Source organism: Phyllobates terribilis, unplaced genomic scaffold (assembly GCF_046119375.1).
Source record: "Phyllobates terribilis strain yellow unplaced genomic scaffold, ASM4611937v1 Scaffold_3__8_contigs__length_932513732, whole genome shotgun sequence".
NCBI lineage: Eukaryota > Metazoa > Chordata > Amphibia > Anura > Dendrobatidae > Phyllobates > Phyllobates terribilis.
The window spans coordinates 249,040,883-249,053,964 of record NW_027362763.1 but is presented as its reverse complement, the minus strand read 5'-3'; the positions used below and the strand labels follow the sequence as shown (position 1 = coordinate 249,053,964).

Here is a 13,082-nt window from a genome sequence, read left to right as displayed (position 1 = left end):
GCGAGGTTAATTATAAAGTCCACCAGCCTGGCTGAAGAAAGCCGCACCAAATATACCATGTGAACTTGCTCAAGCCGTGGCGGGACCGGGAAGTGGTGGAAACTCCTTGCCTGGGAGCCGCTCCTGAAGGCAAGGTGAAGAAGGTCAATATAGCAGAAACTATCGCCAACCCAGAAGCAACAGTGTCGAGAACTGCTGCAGCAGAATCGGGAGCTGTTCTCAGAGTTGCCGGGGCATACTCAGGTGGTAGAGCATGACGCGCTAACAGAGCCACATGTAAGAGTGAATCTGAAGCCATACCAGATTCCGGAAGCAAGCCGGGAGGTGTTCTCGGCCGAGGTGAAGAGGTTGTTAGACCTTGGGGTGATAGAGGAGTCAAAGAGTGGGTGGTCGAGCCTAATAGTCCTTGTGCCAAAACCCAATGGAGAGTGGAGGTTTTGCAATGACTACCGCCGGCTGAATGAGGTGTCCAAGTGTGACGCGTACCCGATGCCCCCGCATCGACGAACTCATTGAGAGGCTTGGACTGGCGAGGTACATCACTGTTAGAAGCCTCCTGTTTGTTTTTTCCAACTTGTGTTTTGCGGTCACGTGACCATCTGCCTTTATATTCCAGCTCCACCCTTTTGGCTGTGCTGGACTTCAGTGTTTGACTGTTTCTCTAGCCAGGTGCTTCGGTGCCTTTCTCAGTCAGTTTGTTTTGTCCTTCTGGGACCTCTAGTACCTTTTTGTCTGTTTGTCTTTTTGTGTTCTGCAACAACTTCTCTGTTTAGGAGGTGTCCCATTTTTGTCCCAGTCCTTAGTTCTTTTAGGGACCCCTCCCTTTATGCTGTAGGTCTTCGTTCAGACTAGCCGAGGACTAAGGCGGGTCTGTTCGCTAGGAACAGTCAGCCCGCTACATCGTAGGGATTCAGCTTAGTCTTACTGTAGGGATAGCTTTCCCCTATCTTTCCTTAGTACTTGTTGAAGATCATAACAATCACCACTCTGGACCTGACGAAGGGCTACTGGCAGATCCCCATGTCCCAGACGGCCAAGGAGAAGACTGCTTTCTCGACACCTGATGGGTTCTTCCAATACACTCGGATGCCGTTCGGACTACAGGGGGCCCCAGCCACCTTCCAGAGGGCTATGGATCGGATCCTAGCCCCACATAAGATGTATGCCGCAGCCTATCTTGACGACATCGTAGTCTTTAGCCCAGACTAGGCTAGTCACCTACCTAAACTACAGGCCATTCTGGATGCTGTAAGGAAGGCGGGATTTACCATAAATCCGAGAAAATGTGCCGTTGGAAAAGAGGAGGCCAGATACTTGGGCTATGTCTTCGGAAGAGGTGAAATAAAGCCGCAAGTAAATAAAGTGGAGGCGATCCAGACCTGGCCGCAACCGCTATCCAAGAAGCAAGTGAGAGCATTCCTGGGAATGGTGGGATATTAGTGGCGTTTTTTCCCGAATTTTGCCATGATGGGCGCGCCGCTGACGGATCTCCTAAAAGGCACCAGATCAAGCATGGTGAAGTGGACGGAGGAAACAGATACCGTGTTCCAACAGATGAAGCTAGCACTGTGTAAGCAGCCGGTCCTGGTAGCACCAGACCTTAAGAAAGAGTTTCTGGTCCAGACGGATGTTTCAGAGGTTGGTCTAGGAGCAGTACTTTCTCAAGAGATAAATGGGGAAGAGCATCCCATTCTTTATCTGAGCCGGAAACTTTCGTCATGCGAGAAGAACTATGCAATAGTAGAGAAAGAGTGTCTAGCCATCAAGTGGGCTGTAGATACACTAAGATACTACCTACTAGGTCGGAAGTTTAAGTTGGTGTCAGACCATGCCCCGTTGAGATGGTTGAGGGAAAAGAGGGAGAAAAATGCCAGGGTAACTAGATGGTTCCTAAGGACTTAAGGACTTAAGGACTTCAACTTTCAAATAGAACATAGGAGCTTACAAGGGAACGCTGATGCCCGGTCTAGAATTCCCTGTCTGGTATCGGTAGGTGCCCAAACTCCCGGCTTTGAGCAGATAGGGGGAATATGTAACAGAGTCACTGGTATAATATATGAGGGGAGGTATGTGTATTGCAGGTTGATAGCTTGTGTTAACTAAAACTAATAAACTTTCTGCAAGCATGTTATATGCTAGGGGTTAACTCTTTTAAAGGGTCTGGTTTTATGGGAATGACAGAGATGGGAGGGAAGTCATTCCCCTACGTCCCCTCAGGGTGTGGCTGAGCAGGATTAAATGGTCAGTCAGCTTTGTTTCTCTGGAGTGTGTGGTCTGTAGAGTGAAGTCTCCAAGTTGTGTTTGGGTGAAACCAGAGAGCAACACCGGAGGACTGGTGTTGCTGAAGACATCACTGTGCTTCCTGCAGCGCACAGAGCCTCACTTACTATTGGACTCTCTCATACCTTATCTTTTTGTTTCTCCCATTAACCCCGAGAGGGTCTGTTTAGGGTCTGGGACACAGCGGGAGTTTATGGCACTGAATAAACCAGCAGGAAGTTAACCCAAACCGTGTGTCCTGTGTCTGCCTCTGGAGAGCCGAGCAAGTCGCTTTACCACAGTTTTCAGCAACTAATCCAAAAATCAGGTAATTTAAAGGATTTTCCCTATTTTATAAAGTAATGGTATTTTGCAAGGATAAATCATTATTTTATTATAAGTTGGGGTTTGACATTTGGGAAATCCACTTTTTCTGAAAACAAAGAAGGGGATGCCATGCTAAACCAGCCCACTAGTCGATGCATTCTCAAGCTTCTGAGGCTCCCAAGTATCAGACCCCACTGATCATAAAAAAAACAACAAATCCAATTAATACACCATCACTTTATAACTTGGGAATACTCAGCTACTGAAAATTCTCTAGAAATAGAAGTCACAGAGCTCACACAGTAGATTAAAGAGTGTTTATTTTAGACTAAACTTCAATGAGTTTCCAAAGTCACCCGGCAAGGACCTCTCTATGGTTTCCCGTATCACAAAGCATCATTTCTACAAAGATGTTTGGGAATAAAGTGACGAATTGTTTTCTTTACTGCATAAAACAGTAAAAACAAACTCCTACTAGAAGCTTAAATCCAGGAATAATACTATACTCGTATCTAAAGAGTTTAGGAAGTTCAAAGAGAAAAAGTATGAATAATTTGTCTTTATTTTTAATTTTATTCAATATTCAGAGTTTAAAAAAGATAAAGTCAAAGGATGATGATAAAATGTAATTGCGTGGTTATATGAATTGCTGCTAATGGTAAATGCAATAAATTATTAAGTTTCTGGGTATTGTAAATTCTCCACATAGAAATAAAGTTTGCATTGACGATTTATCTGTAGCAGAAAGAATGGGTTGCTACACTCTACAGAAAGTGCAGATCAGTAGCACAGTCCTAGAGAGCATCATGGCCCCTTTATTCAGCCAGGGGAAGGACAGAATAAGGTCAGATGCTCAACAATCACATATTGATGGCTTTTAAAGAGAGCCTGTTGGCACGATTTTGTACATGGCTGCAATGACGCTGTAATACATATTACATTGCTACCTTTGGTGAAGAAATCTGCTCTGTTTTTCTTCTTTAATCACCATTTGAAGTTTTCTTTTCTGCTTATTAGATTTCGGTTCACAGGGGCCGGACGGTACAGGGGGATCTTCTCCTCCCTTTCTGTGATTCCCCGACCCCTCGGCCTGCCTCCGGTCTGTGAATGATAGGTCACTGCTGAGATTTTGAGGCAGGTCATTCATAGACTGGAGTCAGTAGAGGGGCTAGGGAATCACAGACAGGGAGCAGAAGACAATCTATACAGTCCGGCCCCTGTGCACCGAAATCTAATTAGCAGAGAACTTCAAATGGCAATTAAAGAAGAACAACAAAGCGGATTTCTTTACCAAAGGTATCAATGTAATCAGTATTACAGCACCATGACAGCCATGTTTTTACAAAATTGTGATGACAGGTTCTCGTAAAGTATCGGCCAATGCTATTTTCTATTCTGACATGAACATGACAATAGATTCATGTTTTGAAAACATACTTTGAAAAGCCATCTGGGGACCATGAATTTTGGATGACTAGTTCCAGAGACAGGTCCCTGGTGGCTTCTCCACACCTCGCTCCCTTATTGAAACACAAAGGGAGAGACATGTCAGTGAAAGGGGAGTGGGGTAAGTAGAAGCTGCAGGGGACATGCCTTTTGGAAGTAGCTTTTCAAGTATGTCTTCCCTGAAACGCTGCAGAGTTTCAGAATAAGACATATATGGCCATAATAATGTAGCCAGTGTCAGACTCATCCTACCGACGGCTCGACAAACATGAATCTCCAGTCACACTGTCTATAAATGATAAAATATCTACAAAATTGGTAAATAATTGTGTTACTGCATTCAGTTCATAAATTTAACCAACCAATGAAACTATGCAACATGCCATCTTTAGTGTTGGCTGCAGCCAGGGTTACCAGCAACTCCTGGACAGCCCATAAAAATAGGGCACTTTTTTGCCCTGTTCATATAAAAATTGAGGTGTCCATGATTTTTTGAGGCTGAAGAAACTTCTACAGATTATTTTGACTGTAATTATGATCATTTTACAGTTTACGCTGAATGCAGTGGATGTCTTCATCAGAATTATGGGCTGTAGACATGGGGTCACTGATAATATTTATTTATTATGATTTTCCAATGTAGCCGTAAATTATATTGTCTGTCCGTGATTTTTTGAGAAGCTGTCCAGAAAAAAATAAAAAGTCAAGTTGGCAACCCTGGCTGCAGGAAGACAGGGTTTTTTTGTTTATTTGCTTGTTTGTTTTTTATTTTTTTTTAATAATTTAAATTTGCATGGGAAATACGTTTACATAAAACAATATATTGGACACATAAATGGAGATTTTCTTATTTACTAAAAAAATAATCAGCATTAGCATCACACGTTTTCACTAAACTTTAAAGGGGATCTGTCAGCAGGTTTTTGCTACCTCATCTGACAGCAGCCTGATGTAGGTAAAGAGAAGCTGAATCCAATGATGTATCACTTAGATTACTGGGAGCAGCCGTTCTGACACAGAATTTTTAGATTTAGCAATGCAGCAGAGCTGAGAAAGCTAACCCCGCCCACACCAGGCTCTTTACATTGTCTATTGACAGTGGGCTGCTTATCACAGGAGGGAGTGGAGTCAGATGATTGCATGTTGGCCAGCTAGTCACAGCAATGATAATCACCCGGTGATGAAACCTTCAGTAATAAGTAAACAACAGCACACAGCCGGACATGACACATCCATGAATTCAATGTGTTAATCCCTACCTCATGCTGTCCTCAGATTTCATAGTAAATACCAGCTGATAGATTACCTTTAAGGCTATCTGCACACAAAGTCTTTTAACAGAGTTTTTAGAATCAGAAACTGGGCAGAACCTCCAAGTTTTTGAGGAGCATTTGGAGAGTTTCCAATCAGTTTCTACTCGGTCTCTGCTCCAAAGTCTCCTAAAAAAAAACTATAGGTGCACATACCCTAAATCATATTGTAATTCATACAGTGGAAAATTCTCATTGCATTTTGTGTTCACACATTTGCATCCTTTGCATGACTATTGTTTTGTGTTACTGTTCCAAAACTATAATTTCCATTAAACTTTGGAGTTGGAAGTTGTAGCTTTACATCAGCTTTAGGTCTTTGGAGAGGAAACAGAATGTATGTAACCATAAGTAGAACCATGGTGAGCCCAGCTAGGAAGTTCCACCAGACCACTCACCTCAGCCTCTATCTCCAGCTGCCTCTTTCCCAGGAGTTTAGCCACCACCATGGCTCTGTGTTTTCCAGACCGCTTGCAGCTAACAGCCCACTCACAAAGTAAAGTAACTACTACTTCATCACTAGGAGGCACCTTTCAAAGACAAATAGTATGGTATAGCATAAATCTACAGGTCCTACATATTCCACTGCAAGTTTCAATCATTAAACCAATAAAAAGACAAATAATGAAAGCAAATGAAAGGAATACACAAAATTCAAGAGAAAGGATGCTGCCGATAAGAGCTTACAGTCTAAACAGGATAAGGGGAGTAATACAGGCACAAAGTTTTACCTTTCTCTAGAGGTGACTTGCAGAGTTGAATATAATTTACTAGTAAACATAAATATAAAGTATTGTACTGGTAAGGCTAGGTTCACACTTATACAGAGCTCTACATCTAGCACTACATCAGGATTTCCACTGGAATCCCCCCAAAATGATGTTTGGATGTGAACCCCAACAGAGGCTCATGTCGGAAAAAGACAAATACTGCAAGAATGGAGGCCATACTGTGTCCACTGTGACCCTACTGGCTCTACTGATGTGATTAACTCAGAGGTGGCTTTGTCAAAGTTGCCATTGGAATACAGTTTTTTTTGAGGACTCCAACAGAAAAAACAACATAGTGCTCGACGTGTCACACCGTATAAGTGTGAATCTAACCTAAGGCAGCTAATTTGTTCCTTCAGTGCTAACAGTTCCATGGTTTCCCACTGTCTGTATACATTGCAGCAGTGACGGCATAACCGCACATCTGTCATTACTCTATGTCAGGGGTGGGGGACCTTATTTCTTCCAAGGGCCATGAGGATATTTATACCATCCTTCGGGCGCAGTACAAATTGTGCACTAACTCCACCCACAAGGTACATCCTGAAACTGGCACAGAGCAAGAAGAAATAAAAGGGCCGGCGGCTGTCAAATTATAGCTGTAGTCCCAAGCACTGCGGTACCCGGGAATCTGCCCAGCGCCGGAAAAATGGCCTGAGGTTCCCCGCCCCTGCTCTATGTGATGAGAAAGTTTTTAAGCCCAGGAAAACCCTTCAGAGGAATAAAGGATAGACAGAAGTGAAACACAGTTCTTTATATTAGATTAAAAGCATCACTAGATGATATAATAATAATAATAATAATAATACTGATTGCACACTCTCTTGGTCCGGATGAGGCTGTGTGCTTACTTGGAAAAAATATGTCAAAATGGCTTAGAAATCCATGAGCTAAGGTGAAAGGTGCTTTCCAGGAATTTATTATTAATATAGTGTTCCCGCTCCCATCAACCCCCACAATCATTTAATAAAAGTGTGAAAATGGGACAAATCTGTACACTGTGGTGTTCACTGCAAGCTCTCTCCTATCACTGTGAATTGGAGAGAGTCTGGGGTACAATGTACAGGGCTGTGGCACTTACACTGCACCATGGCACCTGCAGTCAGCTAATAGTGGGAGTGCCGAGAGCCAAGCCCACCAATCTGGACCCTTACTGATCAGGTGATTGTTAGGTTCGCGGGTGTAATAATAAAAATTTTAGCAAATACCTCAAATTAGAAATGTAGTATAGTTCTTCTGATTTGCTAAGTCACTTACCCTATGTATAGGGCACTGCAGCAGCCTAGATATTCATGGCTACGACCACTCATATAGTGACAGTTCGTTAGTTGTTAGTGCTCGTAACCATGGATATCTAAGCTACTGTAATGCCCTGCACATGGGGTAATCAGAAAAACTATACTACATTTCTAATTGGAGATATATTTGTAATATTATCATTACATCTACTACATAGTGGGATAGGATCTTGGAGATGGGAATACCCTTTTAAATCCACAATTTACATTACTAGAATTGCCATTTGTTGAACTGAGGATAGTGCCCCATATATTGCACACAGTCCATAAGCACCAATTCACACACTTTAGCTTTAAATGAGAACATCTTGGAAAGAAGGACGGTTTTATGTCATGGCGTAATGTTGTTTGGTGCATTTTAATTAAAGCCAAATAAATGTGTAGGTTTTAAAGGGTCAATATTTACGCTTAATGTTCAAATATTTTCAAAACACTGAAATTAGTGAAACACATTGGGTAATCGGTTTATTTTCTGTATGTTTGGAATCTGTTCATTTTCTCTGCAAATGACAAAGTGACCGAATGGTGGAAATTTCCTGTGTGTGGCATTTCTCCCCTCTGCAATAGAAGAAATTCAGTTCTTGCAATGACTCATATGTTACTGACATGAGAAGTTCGCAAGGAAGAGAAAGTGAGGACTGCATCATTTGCAGAAAGCTCGCTACAGGACAGTCCCTTTTAAACCTACATCCTACCGTCTGCTGCCTACAAGATGTTTTATTTTTTATTTTTTTTGTTATGACGTGTAGTATAGTTACAGGTAATATGATGACGCACAGCAAGGGGGCCCAACATTGATTCATATTTTTTTTCAAAGCTGCTATTTTTTAAACAATAATGAAAAGATGGAAGCAAATATTGACTGAGTCTGACGTTTGGCTTTATTTTTTTTTAAAAGGAGCTATATGAAATAAAAATGTCTTATTTTTTTTATCAGAAACAGTGACACTGTTGTTCACGGGAAGTATCATTTACTTGACAAAATTACAGGTGTTTCTGAAAGAAAAGCAAAAAAAAAAGAATTGTTGTTGCACTGTTGTCCTAGGGTTTGAATGGGGTTCCAAAGTTCCCTTTGCTGGATATGAGGAGCCAGAGCTATCGAACAGGCTTACAGGATGTAGCGTTGGCGTCTCTGCCTACTGCCGTGCAGAGACGCCGATCCCCTCACCGCCGCAGTCCCGGTCCAGCATCCTCCGGCTCCCCTGCTGCATCTGCCCAGGGTGCACGCACCAAGAGCAGTTCCCTGGGCACTGTACTTAGGGCGCGCGCGCGCTCCCTCCCTCTTGAAGGGGCCGCACGCGCCGTCCTAAAGAATCCCCGGCCAATGGCCGGAGGACTGCCCTTACACTGTGTTCCAAATTATTATGAAAATAATATTGTCTCAGATTTTCCCAAATTACTTATATGAATTGCAGTCATTGTAATTTTCCAGTCAAATAACTATTAGAGTACAATTGAAAGGTTTTTGTACAAACTGCCTATGATAACAGTATATTTTTTCAAAAATCAAAAACTCAAACTGCACTCAAAATGCATGTTCCAAATTATTATGCACAGCAGAGTTTTCAACCTCAACCTTTTCATTTTAATAAAGAACAAAAAAATGGTCATTTTTGAAATTATAAGCATTAGCAGGTTATTACAAACTGAAATCAAACAGTTTTCAACTCAAAACTTTATTCTAGGTGATGTTACATTTGCACGTAGGACCGCTTGTTCGAAAGGAGCTTCTGAACTCTCTCGTCCATTGAATTTGTCAGGTTTTGGATGGTTTCTGCTTCAATTGTTTTGCATGAGGACAGAATACCCTCCCAGAGCTGTTGCTTAGCTGTGAACTGCCTCCCGCCATCATAGACACTCCTCTTGATGATGCTCCAGAGGTTCTCAATGGGGTTAAGGTCAGGGGAGCATGGGTGCCACACCATAAGTTTGTCCCCTTTTATGCCCATAGCAGCCAGAGATGCAGATGTGTTGTGTCCAGCATGAGACGGGGCATTATCTCACTCACCGTACCCCCTGGGATCCCTTCTGTTATTGGAGCCTTTCTCCTCCGCTCCCCTCTCATCCTTGGGCCTCTCTTACTAGGCCCCACTCTGAAGCAGAGCTCCTGAAGAGACTCTGCTCCTCAGACTGCTCCTCTTCTCTTCTCTCTCACTGAATCCACTTTCTAAGATGGCTTTTCTTTTTATATATGTTCTTTAAGTGCTCCCCTGGTCTGTGTCCTCCACCCACACCCACTTCTTGGTTCCCCTTCACTTTTGGTTCCCCCCACTCCAGCCAGAGACGGGGCAGCAAAAGAAGGGCATAATGCCCTTCAGCCGGCCTGGAGTAGTGTAGTGTTGAGTGCAGGTGTTGGGGTCCCGGGCAGTACTCCATCCTTACTTGAGAGGAGATGTCACACCTCTGGGTGAGGTGCAGTACCTCTGTGGCGACTGAACCCTCAGGGGCGCCACACTAACACTCTCTCCAGCCCTCAGCTTCCAGGTTCCAGTGCCTGCCAGCCGGTCTATCAGCCATGTCCACCTGCCTGTCTATCAGCTGTGCCCGCCAGCCTGTCTATCAGCCGTGCCCACCTGCCTATCAGCCATATCCGCCTGCCTGCCTAGCAGCCGTGCCCGCCTGCCTATCTGCCGTGCCCACCTGCCTGTCTATCTGCCGTGCCCACCTGCCTGTCTATCTGCCGTGCCCACCTGCTTTTCTACCCACATCACCAGCCTGTCTACCAGCTGTGCTCATCTGCTGTGCCTGCCGGCTTCGGCCATCAGTCCCGTAGGAGTCGCCTGCTCTCACACAAGGTCGGTCCCAGAGTGGCACCTGGTTCACGGTTTCGACTAAGCCACCATGTGGCCAGGGTAGGTCCGGGTAGGCACTTAGTTACGCCCCTCTGGTCCGTCCTTGTATCACAGCGCAGAGGCTCCACCACCCGGATCCGTAACACAGGATTAGGAAAATATGGATACCTTTGTCTAAACTCCATCCACCCTCCCTCACCAAAAAAAATAAAATTAAGGCCACATCTATTCACAAGTTGTTCCTGAAACTGGAGCTTAAAGAAGCACTCCTCCCATTAAAAGTTTTTATCCTCTTAATATATTGCAATCATCATGTTTTACAGCACTGTGTACTTACAATTGCTCATTTTGCCTTTCTACTCAGCTAATTCTTCTCTTTTTCATTAGGTCCATGATATCACGTGATTAAAAACTGACTAGCTAAATCCTTCTAAGCTCTATATAGAAACAGCAGGTCAATTTTCCCTGTATGAGTCAGAAATCACTGCAAAAGCCCCTGGTAGGGGGGAGGAGCAGATCAGCTGGATCTCTAGTTGAAGAGGGAAATGATAAATGCAGGGATAAGAGACATCCTCTTTCTACATAGAGCAGAGAAAAGAGAAGAATTAGCTGGTAGAAAGACAAAATGCGCAATTGTAAGTACATAGTGCTATATATTATGATGACTGCAATATATTAAGAGAATAAAAAGTTTGATGAGAGTGCTTCTTTAACCACTTCCTGATATGCGCCGTAAATATATGGCGCTGCGGGAAAGGCATACCTGCAAAGCTCCACGATCAGGCGGGCTCACGCTGAGCACTGCCGTGATCTAGTGCAGGTATAAGCTCTATGTGAGAGCTGACACCCCGCAGCAATGCCCACGATCGGTGCTAGCACCGATTGCAGATGTTTAACCCCTGTGATGCCGCTGTCAATAGTGACAGCGACATCGAAGGGCACCGCAGAGGGAATGTACTCCCTCTGTGCTTCCATCAGCACACCACGATGCGATTGCATTGTACTGATGGTCTCCATGGCAACCCCCTGTCCCAAGATGGCCGTGGGGTCCTTCAGGGTCATGCAGGAAGGTGGCCACACAGCGTAAAAAAATAAATAAACAAAAAAAGTACACATATTTGGTATCACCTATGAAACTGTCCCACTAGTTAACCCCTTCAGTGAACACTGTAAAAAAAAAATTAAAAACAAGTAAAAAAACTATGCTTTATCATCATAACGCCGAACAAAAAGTGGAATAAAATGCAATCAAAAAAACGAATGTAAATAAAAATTTTATTGCTGAAAACATCATCTTGCCCTGCAAAGGACAAGCTGCGATACAGCTCCGTCAGCGGAAAAATAAAAAAGTTACAGTTCTCAGAATAAAAGGATGCAAAATAATTATTTTCTTTCTATAAAATAGTTTTTATTGTGTAAAAGCGCCAAAACATAAAAAAAATATATAAATGTGTTATCGCTGTAATCGTACTGACCCGAAGAATAAAGCTGCCTTATCAATTTTACCACACGTGGAACGGCATAAAAAAATCCCCCCCAAAAATTCCTGAATTGCTGTTTTTGTTCATTCTGCCTCCCAAAAAATGGAATAGAAAGCGATCAAAAAAGGTCATGTGCATGAAATTAGTACCAATAAAAACATCAACTCGTCCCGCAAAAAACAAGCCGTCACATGACACTGTCGGCAGAAATATGGAAAAATTATAGCTATCAAAATATGGCGATGCAAAAACTTGCTTTTACAATAAAAAGCGTCTTTTAGTGTGTGACAGCTGTCAATCATAAAAAACAGATATAAATCTGGTATCTCTGTAATCGCACCGACCAGAAGAATAAAGTCGCCTAATAACTTATACTGGACAACGGCATAAAAAATAAATAAAACTAATTCTTAACCTTCTGTTGATTTGTTCATTCTGCCTCCCAAAGATTGCAGTAAGCCTCAGCTCACATTTATCCTGCGCTCTATGCTGAGCGCTTATACCGAGGTTTCTGTGTAAATCTCTGAAATATGTGATTCAGACGGAAACCCCGAAGGAAGATTCCCTATAATGTGGACGCCGTCTGGCCTATGATTTGGCAGTGTCCATCTTTTTATTAGACGTACATAAAAGAGCAGTCGGCCATAGTTTTGTGCACTTCTGAAAAGAAGGACGATGCTCAACAGAGGCCAGACGGAACAGAGTAACTCTGCTGCCTCATTATAGTGAATGGATCCCTTGGGGGTTTCATCTGAATCACATAACTTGGAGATTTAGATGGAAACCCTGATAAAATTGCTCAGCATGGAGCGCAGGATAAATGTGATCCCAAATGTTATGTAAAATGTTCCCAATAAAAGCTTCAACTCCATTCACAAAAAAAGCAAGTCCCCACTCAGGTCCGTCATCTGTTAAAGGAAATATAGGGAACATTCTTACTACTGGTAGCACAAAGGCTCTGGAAAAATGAAATGGCTCCTCGCCCTCCAAAAGAAATCCAGCGAATTCTGCACTCCAAAATTCAAATGTCCCCTCCCTTCTCAGCCCACAGTACCCCTAAACAGCAGTCAGCGTCCAAACGTTTGGCTTTCCGGTAGCAATGAGCGCCTGCATTAATTGTGGGTGCATGTGTGGCTCCCCTGCGGGTTCAGTCGCCACAGAGGTACAGCATCTCACCCAGAGGTGTGGTATCCCACTCTCAGGTAAGGAGGGAGTACTGCCTGGGACCCACCCACCTGCATCCAACACTACACCATTTCAGACCAGCAGGCGGGGCAAGATGCACTGGCTTATGCTGAGCCCTGTCCCTGGTTGGAAGTGGGGGGAACCGAGAGAGGGGGAACCATGTAGTGGGTGTGGGTGGAGGAAGCAGCACAGGGGAGCACTTGAGTAGGAGTAT

The 13,082-nt window shown here is 43.5% G+C and overlaps 1 protein-coding gene across 1 annotated transcript in view; it reads right to left on the bottom strand.

Annotated features, from left to right (window-relative positions):
- The window catches only part of MED12L (mediator complex subunit 12L), a 981,938-nt gene that overhangs the window by 847,507 nt on the left and 121,349 nt on the right, over nt 1-13,082 (bottom strand). The window contains exon 12 of the mRNA XM_073674721.1: nt 5,741-5,872. Coding sequence (XP_073530822.1) covers nt 5,741-5,872 — 132 coding nt within the window. The remainder of the gene's footprint in view (nt 1-5,740; nt 5,873-13,082) is intronic.